The following is an 18809-nucleotide window of genomic DNA, read 5'->3' as shown; positions in this document are numbered from 1 at the left end:
CTATCTATACTCTAGTATTCTTGGACTTCCCTTGTGACTCAGCTGGTACAGAATTCACCTGCAATGCAGGAGACCTGCATTTGACCTGGGTTTGATTCCTGGGTTGGGAAGATCCCTTGGAGAAGGGAAAGGCTACCCACTCCAGTATTATGGCCTGAAGAATGCCATGGACTGTATAGTCCCCAGGGTCGCAAAGAGTCAGACACGACTGAGCGACTTTCACTTCACTTCACTTCTGGATGCCTACTCTGTGCCAGGGACTGTGCCAGACCATTAGGCAAATACTATTGTATTCTTACAGAGGAAGAAACTGAAGCTCAAAGAATTTGAGTGGTTTGCTCACACTGTCAGAAAGTGATGAGAACTGGAGAGGATTTGTCTGATTTCAAACCCTACAATCTATCCTATATTATAACATCAGAATTTTTTTTTTTTTTTATGGCTCTGTCTACCCCAGATCATGGGGGTAGAGAGCTACACGTTTTTGTGTCTGCTGCTGACAAGCTGCACTGAGGACTTGAGCTCATTAAAAAAACCTCTGTGAATATCTTTACTAGTGGTCTTGGAGCCCGACCCAGCGAGCCTGCCTGCCCTAGGATGTAGGGGGAAGCCCTTGGCCTCTGAACTCCTTGGAGCTCACTGTTTTCCTTGAGCCACCCCCAGGGCTGCAGCTGCAGGCACCCCTTCCTTCTCCTCCACTGCAGAGCAGGGTCTGCATTGCTAGGAACAGCTTTCCTGGAGGCCTCCTGGGTTCATAGGAGAAGGAGCGGGGCGCTGAGGTGAAGGAAGGAGGAGGAGACCTGGGCCAAGCGAAGAGAGGGGGTGACTGCAGGGGGAGAAAGTGGGGTGGAGAGAGGTTTGGGGGAGGAAGTGGGGAAGTGGGAGCTGAGCAGGGGATTGCTCTTTATTCATTCCACCATTTAACACATTGTTTTAACCACGGATGATGTCCCAGGCATGTTCCAGTGACTGAGGATACAACAGGGAATAAACCACTGATCCAGCTTTAAGGGGGCCACGTGGGAATAACAGCAATAGTCGGAACAAGGGTTAGTAATTTTGGAGCATCTGCTATGAAGTCAAGAATTTATCTTATCCTCATAATAATCTCAGACATTTGATACAATTATTACCCCATTTCACAGATAAAGAGTACACGACACAAAATTGCCATGTGACTGGCCAAGGTTACAAAAAGTGAGCGGAATGTCACATTTTTTCTGAAACCCACTGCTTGGGCCTCCCAGGCTCCCTATTAACGACTGCAGTTTTGTAAAGTACATTCTCGTAAGAAAAATTCAAGTAGTGCAAATGAAGTTCAAGGTCTCCCTGCCCATGCCCATTCCTGGCAGTATCCTCCTTCTGGCGCTCTCCTCCCAGTCCTGTTGCTGTTCATATGTACTATTATGTCCACAGACATTATTTCTGACATGAGTAGCTTCCCATACATAATATTCTTTAACAAAATGTCTTGAACATTTTTCCCTTTTGCATATGTCGACCTAGCCAATTATCTCTGTTGCATAGTATTCCATTGAATGGATGTGCCCAATTTATTTTTCCAGTACCCTGAGCGCGCGCGCGTTTCCACTTTTCCGGGATTACAAACAATGCTGCCATTCATAACTTTTCCGAAAGAGCCACACATCTTCTTTTCACTAGAGTTGTGACGTTTCTACCGAAGGACCCACGTGACGAACCCGTGCAAGCCTGGTAAATTGCCAATCGGACGGTGGTCGCTTACGCTGGGACAACGCCTGTGGGTTTTTTCTCCGAGTTTGATTTCTGCCTCTGCGGAGCAGAGCTGCGACCCGCTCCGCCGCACCCTCAGGACTCCCCGGCCCCGGGCTAAACAAATGGACACACCCCAAGCCTAGAACTCGAGCCTCAGGAAACGCGTTCTGTCTTGGAGACGCCCTGGCTCCTCTGGGAGTTGTAGTTTTGCTGCCCCGTGGAGCCACCGTCTCCCCTCCACACCCCTTCTCGAAGGGACGGCTCACTGCCCTTTAGGAAGGAGTTACTCGGACCACGTCTGAAGACCCGCGAGGTCGCCCGGAGCTGGAAATCGGGGAGGGACCACCCCGGGCGGGGAGAGCGCTGAAACTACACTTCCCAGGACGCGCAGCGAGGCATGCGCCGCCCCGCCTTGGAGAGTTGGCGGCGCGGGGCGCCGGGCGCAGGCAGGTATGTGGGTGTGCGCGGACCCGGCGCCGCGCGGGTGCCCCCAGCCGTTTCGCCGACCGCTGCCCACCTCTTGGGCCCGCAGGACTGAGCTGGGCCACTGGCTGCCCGTTTCCTTACAGGGAAGAGTCTCTCCGAACTCTGGCGGCGCCCCCGAGCGCCCGCTTGCTGTGGGGTGGCTGCAGGCCCCTCATCCCGTTGGCCCAGGTCTTCTTACAGGAGCTCTGAGACTTGGGGACACCCAGGACAGGGACTCCAGGCGGCTGGGCCGCTGGGTGCCGGGCTGGTGACTTTCCCTTTGAGGTCACTTTTCCTGCCTCATTTTACCCCGTCGGGTCTCGTCATTATCTGCTTATCTCAACTATATTTCCTTTGTGTGATTTGCAGTGTAATCTCTACTTCCATGGAGAAGGCAATGGCACCCCACTCCAGTTCTCTTGCCTGGAAAATCCCATGGATGGAGGAGCCTGGAAGGCTGCAGTCCATGGGGTCGCTGAGAGTCGGACACGACTGAGCGCCTTCACTTTCACTTTTCACTTTCATGCATTGGAGAAGGAAATGGCAACCCACTCCAGTGTTCTTGCCTGGAGAATCCTAGGGACGGGGGAGCCTGGTGGGCTGTCATCTCTGGGGTCGCACAGAGTAGGACATGACTGAAGTGACTTAGCAGCTCTACTTCCAATCACTTTCCTTCTGCCTTCCTTTTTCCCCAGAAGGCAAATCAGATCCCTCCGTGAAACTACTTTTTCCCCTTTAAAATGCAAAATCACTGCCCTACTTCTCTTCAAGAAGCAAATATGAAGAGGCCTTATTTTATTCTGTCCCTGACTCCCCTTCCCTATCCTAATTTTGGGCAGCGTGTGGCTGAGGGCATTAAAAACCTTTTCAACTTGACCTCAGTAGGTGAAGTTCTATTGGAAGTGTGTAGAATGTTGGAATAGAGAGGCCTTGCTATCTAAGATCTCCGTACAAATGTTAAGTATGACAGAGGGTGAAGACTCCAGGAGAGAGGTCTTGTTTCTGCAGGGTGCATAAGGACATCAATCTTGGAGCTGGACACACCTGACCTGTCTGTACAAGCTGTATATGACCTTCATTATCCCCATTACCTAAATAAGAATCTGAGCGACTCAGGCCCCAGTCATGACTGCAGTATCAACTAACATTTGTGAACTGGACAGAATGCTTCCCTGGCAGTGGTGTTGTGAGGACGAAAAATCAGTGTCTTAACTATGGGTCAGAGTGAGTGGGTGAGCTAACTCTTAACAGCGGCCATCTTTAATGCCATCCTTGATTCACTGTCACCTTGTATTGGGCACTTTACATATATTTAGTACTTTTGTTCTATTTTCAGTCCTACAAAGCAGGTTTGGTGTAGTGGTAAAGAGAATGGACTTTGGAAAAAAGGTGTCTGGGTTCAGATTTGACCTTGGGCAAGTCAATCTCTCTGTGTCTCAGTTTCTTCATCTTTAAGGATCAAGAGAGTACTTCCCAGATATTTAGAGGTTCTTAGAGTAATTTTTCCTTTGATGGTGCTGATAGAAAAATGATGTACTTGCCATACTGGTTCAGGTCCTCAGAAAAGCAGACAACAGGATGAGATTAAACTTGCAAGAGATTTATTGGGGGAGGGAGGAAGGGGAGGGACCTGGAGGAAGCTGGGAGAGCTGTCTGTCTGCATTCCAGGTCCACTTTCTGTGACACAACACTGGAAGGAAGACAGGAGGTATGCCCGGAAGCTCTCAGACTGCAGTGTGGTTCTGAGACAGCTTCTGTTGGGTTGAATGGGGAGTTCTGGCACCAAGGAGGCCTCCCAGGGGATCCCCATCTTGTCTGAGCGGGTCTGTCTTCTTCCAGTCGTTGGTTGATGGGTTGCTGGGCCTCCATGTGAACGAGATGGGGGGCATCTGCCATTATGCTTCCTACCACCGGAGGCCAGAGCCAGTTAGGGGGTGCCAAAGGTCTCACAGGGAGTTGGTGGCCAGCCTGGAATCCCCAGCCACACCCTTCACTGGGAAGGCCTGATGGGTAACCTAGGGAATGCCTCTGACCTCAGATCCCTGGCCAAGATCTCCTGCTCGGATTTCCCTCTGGATTCCCCTCCTGAGCTGAGTGGGGAGCCGAGCAGTTTCTGTTAGTGGCAGAGGCTTTCCCTGGAAGCTTGTGGGAGTGTGGGTGTTGCTAAGTGGCAGTATCTGTCAGCCTGAACCACGGCTTGTGGCAGCAGAGTCTGACACAGGAAGAAATGGACTGAGGTTCAGGTTCCTGTTGGCTCCGACTGGAATGCGGGTGGACTGCGGACGGAGGTGTGCTCAGGGCACCTCTGGGGTGCCCCACAGCTCGCCCCACTGGCCCTCCCCATGCTGAGCTCTGGGGGCTGCTGCGTGGCACCACTGGCAGTGCTGGCAGTGCACTTCTAAGGACCCGCTATGGAGGTCTTGGGGAGGCCGAACCTTGGCAGTCAGACTGTTCTTACGTGGCAGGACAGGAGCGTCGCGGGGATAGGAGTGGGTGAAGCTGTGGCTTCGGCCTCACCTTCCCCCCACTGCTCAGAGTGCTCTGGAGGAAGGTGACTGAGAGGTGGGGTTGCAGCCCCATCTGGCTTGGAGTCTTTGAGAGGGGACGTCCCCTCCGAGGGCCCTGTAGTGGGTGCTGTGGGCACACTGCCCTTGAACAGACTGGTGCACCCCTCCCAGAGCTTCCCTCTTTGCAGGGAATTGCCCGCACCCTCAGGAGCCTGGACATAGAACCTCCCTCCCCAGCCTCAGCTCAGAGCCAGCGATTGGGTGATGAGGGGCCTGCGGTACAGAAAGGGTGGCCCCGTGCTTTAAGCGGGGGGCCGCTGTCAACGCCACCCCCTCTCCTTTCTTCCTCTTCTGAGGAAATCTCATGTACCCAAACTTGATAAAGTCAAAGATACACTGATCACGTGACCCAGTAATCCCACACCTCGGTGTCCACCTGGAGAGATGTCTTATGTTCATGTTAAATCTACACGTGAATGTTGACAGCAGTTCTATTCATGATTACCAAAACCTGGAAGCAGCCCAGATATCCTTCCTTTAGTGGGTGGGTGGAGAAACAGACTGTGGAATGTCCAGGCGATGGAGCACTGCTTGGCAAAAAAGGAGAAAGGGCTACGGCTATGCTTAGCCAACTCAGATGGATCTCAGAGGCGCTGTGTTGAGTGAAAGAAGACAATCTCAAAAGAGTACATTCCAGCTATAGCTCTGGAGAACGGATGGCTGGTTGTCAGAGGTGCCGCATGGAGGAGGGTGTGACTGTAAATGGTTGAGGTGTAGTTCTTTGAGATGCAGATGGCGGTAGTGACCACAAGAATCTATATGTGTGTTAAAACTCATAAAACTATGTACAACCAGAAAAATCAATTTTAGGATATGATAATTTAAACACATTCACATACCTCTGTATCTCTGCCCAGGAAACCCTTCAACTTTGGCCAGAATGGAGCAGCCAAAGGGGGTTGATTGGACGGTCATCATCCTGACGTGTCAGTACAAGGACAGCGTTGAGGTCTTCCAGAGAGGTAGTTGACCCTCCCTCTGCATGCTGCCCCTGGTGTAGAACCCACTCCCTGTTCCTTGCCACATATCCCTGGAGCCCCAGGAGCCAGGCAGTCCCAGGTTCAAACCTAGATTCTGCTTCTTCCTTGCCATGTGACCTCAGACACATGTCAGTTCACTGAGACTTGGTTTTCTCATCTGTGAAGTGGGAGTAACTGTCCTTACCTCGCTGAGTTGGGAAAAGATCTAATGAGCTACTAGATGAAAAGGTGCTAAGTCAAAGAAGAGAAAATAATGGCGGTTGGGAGGTTTGCTCTAGGTGCTCGGGACTGGGGGTGGGGTGCTGGGGGGCAGGTCCCAGCCGTGTTCTGACTGCAGAGCTGGAAATACGGCAGAAGCGAGAGCAGATCCCTGCCGGAACGCTGCTGCTGGCTGTGGAGGACCCTGAGGTTCACGTGGGCAGTGGGGGAGCCACCCTCAATGCCCTGCTGGTGGCTGCTGAGCACCTGAGCGCCCGCGCAGGCTTCACCGTGAGTGGTCCTGATGTCCCCTCCTCAGCACGGCAGGGTGGGGGCTTCAAGCAGGGCTTTCCCTGGTCCCGCTCCTCGGGCCCCACTGCCCTGCCCCATTCAGGGTCAGCATCGTGTTTGCGTCTGTAGATTGGGCAGACTCACCCAGGTGAGGGCAAAACACAGGGCCAGCCTTTGGTAGTAGTTCAGAGCCAGTGTCGGAACTCTTGAAAAATCCGTCTTGCCACCCTGGGCTCTCCTTCCCGCGTGGCAGTGGCTTGCTGGGGCTGGGATGCAGCAGCCCCCGAGGGTAGGGCACCAGCCCACGTCCCGCACACACCCAGTCACTTCAGTCGGTCACCCTGCTGGCGTGGTGCCCTGGCACAGGGAGGGAGGGTAGCTGCAGCTGTGGCTGCAGCCTGGCACTGGGAGTGGTGCCAGTGAGCCGGGGGACCACTGTGTGGCTGCCAGCCAGCCCCACGCTATCGTCTGCAAGCTTCCCTACAAGTGGGGCAGGGGTGGCCCCACCGCCAGGCCGCTTTGTCCCCTCATCCCGGAGGGGCCAGGGCTGTCTTGTGCCTGCCTCTGGCCATTGGTCTTACCTGTTATTGCTTTGCTACTTGTGTGGACTGGTGCTGGGGTTTCTCCCTGGAGGGGAGGCTGCCATCCTTGGCTGCCATCTGTCCAGACCTCTGTCAACAGGGCTCTCCCACTTCTGATAGGTGGTCACGTCAGATGTTCTGCACTCGGCCTGGATCCTCATCCTGCACATGGTTAGTAGAATGCCCGGCAGGGCCCACGCAGGAGGGAGCCGTTGGTTCTTGGGGCTGGACGGGACCTTAGAGGGCGCCTTCCTCTGTGCAAGGTGTCCACTGTGCACGTTCGGAAGCGTCAGGATCAGAATTGATCCAGGTGTTCAAAAGGGGGAATTGGATAAATAAAAGCAGCATATCCTCTGGAGGAATGTTAGACAGCGATTAAAAGGTCCATTTAACTCTCTGCACTCACCTGTGCGTTGACTGACTCTGTGACCTGGGGCAGTGGTCACGTGATCATTTCTAGGCCTTGGTTAGCACTTCCTCCTTCATGTGGAAGTGTTGAGATGGCCCATTAAATGTTTAAATTGGGGCTGGACCTGGCTCACTGTGAGTGTCAGTGAATGTGTTTTCATTATTTAGTGAAAAAGGTGAGTCACACAAGTTTGAATAGAATGATCTCGGCTTTTTTAATTGAAAGTTTGGTTGAGATCATCATAGATGCACATATAAGAAATAGTCCAGAGAGAAACCTCTGTAAACCTTGCCTAGATCCCTGCAATGGTCATATTTTCCAAAACTATAGTATAGTCACAGCCAGGATATTGATTTTGATGTGGTTCCCAATCTTATTTCTCCAGTTTGACTTACACTCCTATGTGTGTGTGTGAAGTTCTATTTTCTCCACCTTTTAAGTTTTTGTAAAAACATAGTCTGCATATGAGGTATATGAAAGGATATACCTCAAAAATGAGGGCAATGGTTATTATCCCTGAGGGGGTCTTTTTCCTTTTGTGTATCTGCATTGTCTAATTTTTTACCATAGTCATTTCAAAAACTACATGGAAAAGTTATATGAGAAAAACCCTTGTCAAAGTCCAGAGCCTGGTGGCTTTCCGCTCTGGCCCTCTGCCCCAGGCACCTCTGCCTGTCCCCACTCCCCCAGGGCCGAGACTTTCCCTTCGATGACTGTGGCCGGGCCTTCACCTGCCTCCCTGTGGAGAACCCCCAGGCCCCCGTGGAGGCCGTGGTCTGCAACCTGGACTGCCTGCTGGACATCATGAGCCATCGGGTGAGGCCGGGCCCTTGTCCTGTTCCCCACTGTGCCCCAGCCATGGTCTTTGCTGGCTGAGACAGGGGACGCCAGAACAATGGCTTTGGGAGCCCACGTTTAGTTACCAACAATGGCTTTGGGTGCCAGCTTTTAGGGGGCGGTTCAGGAGAGTAGTATGCCGCCCTGGGGGAGGCGTGGCACCAAAAGTAGGTGGGAGGGTGGGCATGGGCACCGCAGGTCAGGGGACCCCGTCCCCTCAGCAGCCTAGTCCCCCGGAACAGGCGGGGGCCGTGCCCGTGGGCAGGACTGGGCCCAGCCAGCTCTCTCTCTCCCCAGCTGGGCCCGGGATCCCCGCCGGGCGTGTGGGTCTGCAGCACGGACATGCTGCTGTCGGTGCCTCCGGACCCAGGTGAGCTTGCGGAGGTTTGCGGCTGCCTTCTCTAGGCGCCGCTGCGCCCTCTCTGCCTCTCCTCCCCCACCCGCCATCTCGGCCTGGCCCGCGGCCCCTGCCGCTGCCCCTGCGGAAGGGATGCTCTGAGGTTGTCGGGATGGAGCCTAGAGCAGGAGGCAGGCCTCCCCCGCCGCGCCTCCCTCTCCTGTCCGTGGGATGGAGACACCCAGTCTGTCCCTTTGGCCCCCAAGGGCTCCGGGGACAAGCTTGGGGGGGTAAGGTGCTGTCATTCTCCCAGAGGAATGCCCATGTTGGAAACCATGGAAACGTCCTTTCTCTAGAGGTGCCTGCACAGGCCTGCCCTGAGTGCATGCCTCCTGGCAGGGCCCCCCCGCCGCCACTGCCCTTGCCTTGGGTTGGGGTCCCTGGAGAGCCTCCTGACTCCCCCACCCACAGGCATCAGCTGGGACGGCTTCCGGGGAGCCAGAGGGATCGCCCTTCCAGGGAGCATGGCCTACGCCCGGAGCCATGGTGTCTACCTGACCGACTCTGAGGTAGGACCCCGGGCCCGTGGTCTTTGCAGCCTGGTCCTGACTCCTGGCTGGCCTGGGTTTGAGGTTTTCCCCATGGCAGCAGCTCCTGTGCTCACTTAGTCTTTTGCCAAACACAAGTTGCCCCCAATCCTGTGCCGGGCTCCGTGCCTGCACTTGGGGCTGTAGAGACATTCAAAGCCGTGGAGACAGTCTGCCGTGGGGCTGGGGGAGGTCTTGGGCACTGGTGTCTGGGGAGTGTCCCGGCTCTCTCAGACTGCATCAGAGGTTTGCACCTGGAGAACACCCTCCCTCTCGGTCTCTTTGCCTCCTTTCCTAACTCTGTCTCCTCCTCTCACCTAGGGCTTCGTTCTGGACATTTACTACCAGGGCACTGAGGCAGAGATACAACGATGCGCCAGGCCCGATGGGCGTGTGCCGCTGGTACAGCTGCCAGCCCCCAGGGTGGGGGGCTTGGAGACTTTATGGGATGGGAGAGGGAGGGGTTGCCTTCCTGCCCAGGGCAGAACCCTCCTCCTTCCAGGAAGGCTAGAACCAGAATCTGAGGCAGATCTGGAACGGGTATTCAGGGGAGCAGGTGGCGCCAAAACCTAAGGACAGGGTTAGCCTTGGCATTCAGAGTCTTGTCCTGAATGAGAAGGGCCAGAAGCAGGCTTGAGGGATCTTTCTGGAAGGAAGGACAGAGATGTAAGAGGTGCGTAAGAGTCTGGGACTAGGCCGTAGGGAAGACGGAGGAGCCCTGAAAATTGAGGGGTCGCCAGAAGGTGCCTGTTGAGGGGCCCTTGGTGGGGAGCTGCCTCCAGTCAGCCTGGAGTCCCGGCGCTACAGTAGGCCAGAAGATGAAGACCCTGTCCAGTGTGGCCTGGGGGGCCCGTCTGCCCCCGCCCTCCCCAGCTCAGGCACACGCCTGGACCCAGGGTCTCCTCCCTGACCCTTGTGGGATTCCCTGCAGGTGTCCGGGGTTGTCTTCTTCTCTGTGGAAACTGCTGAGCGCCTCCTGGCCACCCACGTGAGCCCGCCTCTGGATGCCTGCACCTATCTGGGCTTGGACTCTGGAGCCCGGCCTGGCCAGGTGCCCGGGACTGGGGACCGGGAGGCCTTGACCTGGGCGAGAGGCCCTGATGCTACTGGTCTGGCTGCGGGGCCTCCAGCCAGTCTGTTCCCCTCTGTGTGTCCGCGTCTCTGGGGAGGGAGCGGGCCCCACTCAGCCGGAGAGCCCACTGACACTAGTGCCCACCCCTGTCCCAGCTGTCTCTGTTTTTTGACATCCTGCTCTGCATGGCCCGGAACGTGCAAAGGGAGGACTTCCTGGTGGGGCGGCCCCCGGAGATGGGGCAAGGTGACGCGGACGTCGCGGGCTATCTGCACGGCGCCCGGGCTGAGCTATGGAGGCAGCTCCGCGGTCAGCCGCTCACAGTGGGTGGGTCCTGCCTTTCTGCGCTCTGGGTAGGGAAGCCTTGGGAGTGGGGACCCCCAGGGGAGGCTCCTCCCTCACCCGCTGGCCTCTGGGCCCCTAGGCCAGGCCGGCCTCATGAGCACCTGCGCGGGACAGCTACCTTCTCCCAGTTCCGAGTCCCCTGGGCTGACATACCGCTTCCCTTCTTTCTTCGTCTCATTCCTGGGCTCCTGTCCTGGTCTTGCTGCTTTGTAGCTGGGTGACTTTGGGCAGGTTGCCGAGCCTCTCTGGATCTCAGCTTCCCCATCAGCACAGTGGGCTCGTTTTCACGTCTGCCCTCCCAGGCCCTGATGAGGCTGTGTTTTCTGGTGGCCCAGCCTGGTGTCAGAGCCGCAGGAGGCAGGGCGTTGAGGTCAGTACTTGTGTCTCTACAGCGTATGTCCCTGATGGCAGCTACAGCTATATGACCAACTCAGCCAGTGAGTTCCTGCACAGTCTCACATCCCCAGGGGCTCTGGGGGCCCAGGTCATACACTCCCAGGTGGAGGTAAGACCTGCCTGGAGGTGAGGCCCGCAGAGGTGCCTACAGGGTGCTTGGTGGCCATGGGGGCTGCAGGGAGGGCCGGGAACAGCATGCTTGGGACAGACTGTGAGCGTAGCTGTTATTACCTCATTTCACACAGGAGTCACTGGAGGCTCAGGGAGGTTAAGTAACTTGCTTAAGGCCACAGAGCCAGAAGTAGCCAAGTCAGGATTCTACATCCCAGTCTGACTGATTGAGAAGCTAGAGAAGAGTCCCCCCTAACCCTTTCTGAAGAGTCTGCTCAGGGAGTCAGGCAAATTCATGGTGATGGGCAGGTAGAGTGCAGAGGCAACACTCAGGGTGGCAGGGGTTGGACTAGCTGGACAGGTGGGAGTTTTCTGGGGGGCTGTCATCTGGTGGGACCCCCATTTCTGGGTTCAGGTTTGCTCTGGAGGGGAGCGTGCCCCTGGCGGAACAGCAGGAACCAAAATGGGGTGGGAGTTGGCCTAAGGCTGGGGCCAGGGAGGTGCAGAGAGGGATCTGGCCGGCCGACAGGCGTGGGGAGCGGCAGGAGTTCTGGCTGGGGCCGGGCTGTGGAGGAGGATTGGGGCCGCCCCTGCTGGGGCCTCACAGCTTTCTCCCGGGTCTGCAGGAGCGGCCGCTGCTGGAGGCCGGGAGCGCTGTGGTCAGCTGCCTGCTGGAGGGCCCCGTGCGGCTGGGCCCCGGGAGTGTCCTGCAGCACTGCCACCTACGGGTGAGGCCGGGCGTGCGGTGGGGAAGCCCGCTCCGGGGCGTGCCTGGACTCCGCTGAGCACGCAGACCCCGTCCTCTCTCCCCCAGGGCCCCATTCACGTTGGCACTGGCTGCTTCGTGAGTGGCCTGGACGTGGCCCAGTCCCAGGCGCTGCACGGTGTGGAGCTGCGTGACCTTGTCCTGCGGGGACACCACGTGCAGCTGCACGGTGCACCCAGCCGGGCCTTCACCCTCGTGGGCCGCCTGGACAGCTGGGAGGTAGGTGCTCAGCGGCCTCCCCTCACCCCCATTTTTAGGCCTTGGGCAGCCCCAGTGTCCTCAGCACAGAGCCCACTCCCCTGCGGGGCTCTGCGAGCGCTCACCTGGGGAATACAGGCTGTGAGGAGGATGCGGCCGGTAGGGCCTCAGCAGGCCTTTCCCTCCCTGCTCCTGGCTAGCTGGGGACTCCTACCCCCATTTTTCAGGCTGAGACTGAGGTTCAGAGAAGGAAGCGACCCGCCTTGGCTGCAGAGCCAGTTGCAGTGGGTCAGGCCGGAGGCCAGCATTCTGCTCCGGGTCCCAGGCCCCCAGGCAGGCATCTGGAGGTGCCAGGGCTTGTCGCTGGTTCAGGACCTGTTTGCCCGTGTGCCCCCGTCTCTCTTCCTGCGACCCCAGTCCCCTGGCCTTATTTTCCCTAACCCCTTCCTGTGGCCCCATCAGTCCTGACTGCTTCCTTCTCTTCTCCCAGAGACAGGGGACAGGAACATATCTCAACATGTCTTGGAGTAAATTCTTCCAGAAGACGGGTATCCGGTAGGGTGGATGGCCCCATGGGGCTCCGTGGGCCTTGGCAGCCGGGGTGGCAGCTGCCTGGAGGCTCAGGGCCCACCTCCCTCAAACCCTGGGGCCTGGGGTAGTTTTGAGCAGCCTCATCTGCCCTAGCATCTTCCCCCTGGGCTATTCCAAATTCTTGACCGTGCCCAGGCTCTGGGATTTTGTTCAGCGGCCTGGGAAAGGAGGCAGGGCAGCTGGGCCTCCCGCCCTGAATCGCTCGCTTGTGCCGTCTCTGGAGGGCTTGGTCTTGTCCCCAGGAAGGAGCCAGGCCCCCGCTGACAGGTGATCGGGGCTGGGGGACCGTGCTCCCTTCCTGCTGATGCGGCTTCTCCCCACCTCAGGGACTGGGACCTGTGGGACCCGGACGTGCCCCCTACTGAGCGCTGCCTCCTCAGTGCCCGTCTCTTCCCCGTGCTCCACCCCTCGAGGGCCCCGGGGCCCAGGGATCTGCTGTGGATGCTGGATCCCCAGGAGGATGGGGGCCGGGCCCTGCGCGCTTGGCGGACTTGCTGGCGTCTGTCCTGGGAGCAGCTGCAGCCGTGCCTGGACCGGGGCGCCACGCTGGCCGCCCGCCGGGACCTGTTCTTCCGCCAGGCCCTGCACAAGGCGCGGCACGTGCTGGAGGCCCGGCAGGACCTCAGCCTGCGCCCGCTGACCTGGGCTGCCGTCCACGAGGGCTGTCCTGGGCCCCTGCTGGCCACGCTGGACCAGGGTGAGTGTGCTGGGCACCCAGCTGGGAAGCCAGACCCCGCATCACCTGCCCTATCTGTCCTCTGGGTCGTCAACCTCGGGCATTAGTGAGACATGAGCCTCTAAAGCAGGGGGCAGACACAAGTGGAGTTAACCGTCTGGGTGCTAGGAAGCTCCATCTGAGTCATTGAGGGGTTTGGGGAGAGGTGGGGGCCTGGCGCTGAGCCTCTGGGTCCCATGAGCATCGGCAGAGCGTGCATTCTGCGCTGGGGGCTGGATGGGGTGAAGCACTCCAGCAGGGGCTCAGGCAGCGCCTTGTTCCCTGTTGACGGTGTTCACTCAGCCACCCAAGGGGACTGAGGATGAACTCAGGTGGTTTGCTTCCCGAGACTGAGCTCTTACTCACTAAGGGCGTCCTGGGCTGGGACTCACCAGGATGAGAACTTTGCCAGGCGGAGAACTGGGGGGCACTCTCAGGCCAGGATACAGGTGGGGCCACAGAGCAGAGGTGTGAGGGGTCTGGGGTGTTTGAGGGCAGAGGGCCTTGGGGATGGGCTCCTCAGCAGCTGCCCGCCTCCTGGTCCGTCAGTGGCAGCTGGTGCGGAAGACCCTGGTGTGGCCGCCCGCGCCCTGGCCTGTGTGGCAGACGTCCTGGGCTGCATGGCGGAGGGCCGAGGCGGCTTGCGCAGTGGGCCTGCGGCCAACCCCGAGTGGGTGTCGCCCTTCTCCTTCCTGGAGCGTGGAGACCTGGCGCGGGGCGTGGAAGGGCTCACCCGGGAGCGGGCCAGGTGGCTGAGCAGGTAGGCTGAGAGCGCCGGAGCCCCTGGAGGAGCCCCTGCCGGCCTTGGAGGTGGGAGCCCAGAGGGGCGGGGCGGCCCCAGATCCCCGGGGCAGTCGGGACCCAGGCCCCACCTTCCCTCCTGCAGGCCAGCCTTGCTGGTGCGGGCCGCCCGCCACTACGAGGGGGCCGGACAGCTGCTGATACGCCGGGCTGTGATGTCCGCCCAGCGCTTCGTCTGCTGCATGCCGGTGGAGTTGCCGGCGCCCGGGCAGTGGGTGGTGGCGGAGTGCCCGGCGCGGGTGGACTTCTCTGGTGAGCCCATGGAGGAGCGTGGGGTGGGGGTTGGCACCCCAGAGCTGAGCTGGCAGCCCCTCGAGACCAGCTGGGTCTCGTTCTGTTGCCACAGGGGGCTGGAGTGACACGCCGCCCCTGGCCTACGAGCTCGGTGGGGCCGTGCTGGGCCTGGCTGTGCGAGTGGACAGCCGCCGGCCCATTGGGGCCAGGGCTCGCCGCATCCCGGAGCCCGAGCTGCGGCTGGCGGTGGGGCCCCGGCAGGACCAGATGGCCGTGAAGATCGTGTGTTGCAACCTGGACGACATGCGGGGTTACTGCCAGCCCCAGGCCCCAGGTCAGCGCGCCTGCCACGTGCGCGGCGGGGCGTGGGGGCGGAGCCTCAGAGCCTTCAGGCCACAGCGGCCAGGCCTGAGGGGCGCCCTGCCGTCACCCCCACAGCCCACACGGGTGCAGAAGGGAGAGCGGCCCGCGGGCTGTTGCCCAGAGCCCGCAGGGCCTGTCGTGACTGGGGAGGGGGTGTGCACTGCTGCTGGGCTGAGCCCCTGGCCGCGCTGAGACGGGTTGGGGGCTGTTTCCGCCCTGGAGACCAAACGCCCAGCTGGGGACTGATCCCTATGCAGGGGCGCTGCTGAAGGCAGCCTTCGTCTGCGCGGGCATCGTCAGTGTCTCCTCCGAGCTCTCGCTGAGGGAGCAGCTGCTACGTGCCTTCGGGGGTGGCTTCGAGCTGCACACCTGGTCTGAGCTGCCCCACGGGTCTGGCCTTGGTGAGTGGGTCCGCCCCTTGCTGCACACCGGCCCGGTCACCCCTTCAGCCTCGCTCTGGCCCCCTCGCCGGGCCCTGCCTCGTGGAGCGGGAGTGGGTGGGGCAGGACGGGCTGGCGGAGCGGCTTCATGCCGGCCCTCTCTCCCGCCCTGCAGGCACCAGCAGCATCCTGGCGGGGGCCGCCCTGGCGGCGGTGCAGCGGGCCGCGGGCCGCGTGGTGGGCGCGGAGGCCCTGATCCACGCAGTCCTGCACCTGGAGCAGGTGCTCACCACAGGTAGGGGGCTGCCCCGGGGCAGGACGGGGGTCATCAGAAACGGGCTCCCCTGGACCTGCAGAGCGCCCACAGCTGTGCTGGGCTGCACAGTGATTAAGAGTTGCCTTTTTATCCCTTTCACACTCTCTCTGGTGCTTTCAAAATGAACTATTTCTACCTCAAAGGACTTGATGTAGAAACAGATACTCTTAAGAGTCCGTGCAACACCTTTCTTGTTAGGTATTCCTTCCGTCTGTGTTCCTAAGGGCCGTCCCTCAGGGCGGGACTGGGTTTGGAGTAGGGGACAGGCCTCTCAGCCTGCTTGTCAGCACCTTGTCCCTCCCCTGGCTGGGGCCCCCACCACCTGAGGGGGCGCCCAGCACAGGGCCATGGTCATACAGAGTGTCTAGCACCAGGCTTCTCACAGTGGCCGCCCCTTAGTGTCCACACAGTAGAGAGCAGCAAGGCCTGTCTGGCTCCAGGGTGCTCTCACCTCGGGATGCCGAGCCTCCCCTCCAGCACAGCCCTGGAAGGAAGCTGCCACAGAGACACACAGATGCCTGAGGATGGTCTCTTCCCTGGCCGCCGTGTAGCCCAACTCCTCCTCTCACTGTATTGACTCACATCCTGTAATAGGTGGTGTTAGCACAAAGGCCCAATAGGGAAGCCTTTTAGTTTTCTCGGAGTGTACCATTCATATCCTTCATTTGGGCAAATGACAACTGCTTATCAGATACCCACTCTGCATTGGGCCCTGGGGACAGAATGAACAAAACCAGGGTCCTTGCCATCAGAAGTCATATGGGCTGCTGGAGACGAACATTAATCAATAACCACTCAAATGAACGTATAATTACAAGCTATGCCAGGTGCCCTGGAGAGGAGGAGTGCCATTAAGGAGTTCTCAGTGTTCCAGGCCTTGACACTAACCACGTTTTGGCCAAAGCGTTCCAGATGCCTCCTGCCATTTGCGTTTAATACTCGAAACCCTTGCAGGCCCTTCTCCAGGTATCAAAGACCTGTGGTTTTGACATTTTTATATAGCCGTCAGAAGAAAAGAGATCCATACCTTTCATTACTGAAGCAGAATGTGAACAAGCTATTTTATATAAAGTTTGATAAGATATGCCGAAAAGCTTATTTCTACCATCAACACCCTTTATCAGGCAAGATGGGGTGCAGGAACTGTTACGCTGTAGGGAGAGTCCTGTGTCATCCTGCCCTGGGGGAAAGGTTAGGGTAAGGTCTTAATCCTTTGATGTGGTTTACCCCAGTTCCAAGAACACATTAGGTCTGCAGCAAACCTCAGGCCTTGGGTTAGGTTCTAAGCTTGGGCTCTGGAATGAAGCCCCTTCCCCTGGGCTTGTCTTGCACCCGGGGCTGGGGCGGAAGCTGTACAGCTCAGCTGACTCAGCGTTGGTGAGGGAAGCTGTTTTCCCAGGCTGGTCCTGGCCAGGGACGCAAGGCCAGGAGCCTGGACCAGGAGAGGGAAGCTTGGCCAGGGAGGCCCCAGCGGTAATGGGGCTGGGGCTCTCGTAGGAGGTGGCTGGCAGGACCAGGTGGGTGGCCTCATGCCCGGCATCAAGGTGGGGCGCTCCCAGGCTCAGCTGCCACTGAAGGTAGAAGTGGAGGAGGTCGCTGTGCCTGAGGGCTTTGTCCAGAAGCTCAATGACCACCTGCTGCTGGTGTACACTGGGAAGACCCGCCTGGCCCGGAATCTGCTCCAGGTGAGCCCTGGCCCCAAGAGGGAGGAGGTGGACTGCTCAGCGAGGCTTGGCCTCACGGCTCCTGCACTCCCTGCAGGATGTGCTGAGGAGCTGGTACGCCCGGCTGCCCAGTGTTGTGCAGAACGCCCACCGCCTGGTGCAGCAGACCGAGGAGTGTGCAGAAGCCTTCCGCCAAGGTGAGGCGCTTCCCCACTGGAGTTCAGAACCCCAGAGTGAGTGCCTGCTGCTGCTCGTGGGTCTGAGGCCAGGGGGCTCTGCAGGGCTTGGTACTGCCCTCGGTACGAGGCCCCCGGGGACAGAGGCCTACAGTCTGTCCTCTGCAGGGTCCGACACTTAAGTGCGACTCGTGTCTCAGGACAGTACTTGCATCCTGGGGAAGGCCTCCAGCCCACCTACTGGGAAGCAGATGGGGGAAGAGGCTTGGCTTCACAGCTGGGTTCCAGGGAGTCAGAGCTAATCAGGGCCACACAGTTAAATGATCACTGTGCTGGGTAACACGCCAGCTGCTCTGTGCTCAAACTCCTTGAGGGGGTTTTTACAGCTCCTGCTTGCAGCCAGTACTGGACCCAGGTTCTGAACCATGACACCGGTTAAGCAGTGCCTCTGGGCGCCCCATCCAGCCTACAGATGACCCCCTTTCTGCCTCCACCCCAGGGAGTCTGCCTCTGCTGGGCCAGTGCCTGACATCATACTGGGAGCAGAAGAAGCTCATGGCTCCAGGTTGTGAGCCCCTGGTGGTGCGGCTTTTGATGGATGTCCTGGCCCCCTACGTGCACGGCCAGAGCCTGGCAGGGGCAGGGGGCGGAGGCTTTCTCTGTCTACTGACCAAGGAACCGCGGCAGAAGGAGGCTCTGGAGGCCGTGCTGGCCAAGACAAAGGTACCGGGTGGTTGGAGTATGCTAACTGGCGGGGACAGGAGCCCTCCCTGTGGCCCACCAGTTAACCAGGGCTACAGCTGTAAGCCCCCTTGGCCCTGCAGCTCAAGTCCAGCCTCCTGAGAGCCTGAAATCCACGCAGAGCCCACTAACACCTCCCATCCTTTGCTCCTAGGGCCTCGGGAACTACAGCATCCACCTGGTAGAAGTGGACACTCAGGGCCTGAGCCTGCAGCTGCTGGGGACTGACACCTCTACCTGAGGCCCCTTCTCTTGAGGCTTGTCCTTGTGTAAGAGGAGAAAGCCTGTAGCTACAGCAGCCCCTGCTGTCCTTCCTCAGGGGAGCGTTCAGTCTTCTCTCCACCCACTTCTCTGTGAACCTGCTTCCAAAGGAAAGCAACCCAAGCTCTGGCCCGGCCCTTTCTAAAACCTGGTGTAGCAGAGACGGTGCTCGGCAACAGGACTGAGACCTGGTTGACGGTGGCCTAGGCTTAGCCTGTGCTCCATCTGGACCTAGGAAAGTCCCAAGCTAAGCGTTTCCTGTGGCCTTTACAAATCCAATGGCCTTGCTTGGGCCTTGGCCTTCTCACTCTCCACCAGGGCCTGAAAGAAGGGAATGACAACCAGCCTTGGCAGACCACTGGGGTCCCTTGGTAAGGCCGACCTTGTAGAGGCCTTTGGGGTCATTTCCTGTGGCCTTCCTTAGAGGTGCAGTTTTTGCCTGAGTAGAGACTTCCTATTCAACACTCCCTCCCAGGCTGACTCAATGGAGGAGTGGGAACATGCCTGTGGCAGAGAGCCAGTGGAGTCCTGCAGCAAGCTGCTGCTAACTGAGGCCTTAACCAGCAATGCTGCAGCTCTACCACGTACCTGTGGGTTCTCAGTTTTCCTGGAATAAATTCACTCTGCATTCCAGGCTGTCCTCACGAAGATCCTTTCTGTTCCCGCTGGGAGTGTGGGAACCTGCCCCTGGGA

The 18809-nt window shown here is 58.6% G+C and overlaps 1 protein-coding gene across 4 annotated transcripts; it reads left to right on the top strand.

The window, feature by feature from the left end:
- Positions 1-880: 880 nt before the first annotated feature.
- FCSK (fucose kinase) lies at positions 881-18749 on the top strand. 4 transcript variants are annotated; one of them, XM_061386678.1, is made up of 25 exons: positions 2220-2388; positions 3868-3907; positions 5624-5728; positions 6084-6235; positions 6937-6987; positions 7916-8041; positions 8360-8432; positions 8871-8968; positions 9308-9388; positions 9918-10037; positions 10214-10385; positions 10796-10908; positions 11537-11638; positions 11725-11895; positions 12365-12429; positions 12792-13162; positions 13730-13940; positions 14067-14233; positions 14328-14549; positions 14836-14979; positions 15134-15253; positions 16772-16959; positions 17036-17135; positions 17614-17837; positions 18010-18749. In XM_061386678.1, exons 3-25 carry the CDS (start codon positions 5647-5649, stop codon positions 18094-18096), a joined length of 3240 nt encoding a protein of 1079 aa, XP_061242662.1. In that variant the 5' UTR covers positions 2220-2388; positions 3868-3907; positions 5624-5646; the 3' UTR covers positions 18097-18749. The 4 variants fall into 4 exon arrangements, with proteins under 4 accessions (XP_061242660.1, XP_061242662.1, XP_061242663.1 ...); XM_061386676.1 differs by lacking the exons at positions 2220-2388; positions 3868-3907 and adding an exon at positions 881-2184; XM_061386679.1 differs by lacking the exon at positions 3868-3907.
- Positions 18750-18809: the final 60 nt, after the last annotated feature.

The sequence above is a fragment of the Bos javanicus genome, chromosome 18 (genome assembly GCF_032452875.1).
Source record: "Bos javanicus breed banteng chromosome 18, ARS-OSU_banteng_1.0, whole genome shotgun sequence".
Taxonomy (NCBI): domain Eukaryota; kingdom Metazoa; phylum Chordata; class Mammalia; order Artiodactyla; family Bovidae; genus Bos; species Bos javanicus.
The sequence above is the reverse complement of the archived record's forward strand: the minus strand, read 5'-3'. Positions and strand labels throughout refer to the sequence as shown.

Excerpts from the sequence above, each read along its gene's own strand:
- FCSK (XM_061386676.1), top strand. The coding sequence starts at position 5,647 with ATGGAGCAGCCAAAGGGGGTTGATTGGACGGTCATCATCCTGACGTGT. Across the intron at positions 5,729-6,083 it reads CGTTGAGGTCTTCCAGAGAG|AGCTGGAAATACGGCAGAAG; the intron begins GTAGTTGACCCT and ends TTCTGACTGCAG. Across the intron at positions 16,960-17,035 it reads TGGCCCGGAATCTGCTCCAG|GATGTGCTGAGGAGCTGGTA; the intron begins GTGAGCCCTGGC and ends CACTCCCTGCAG.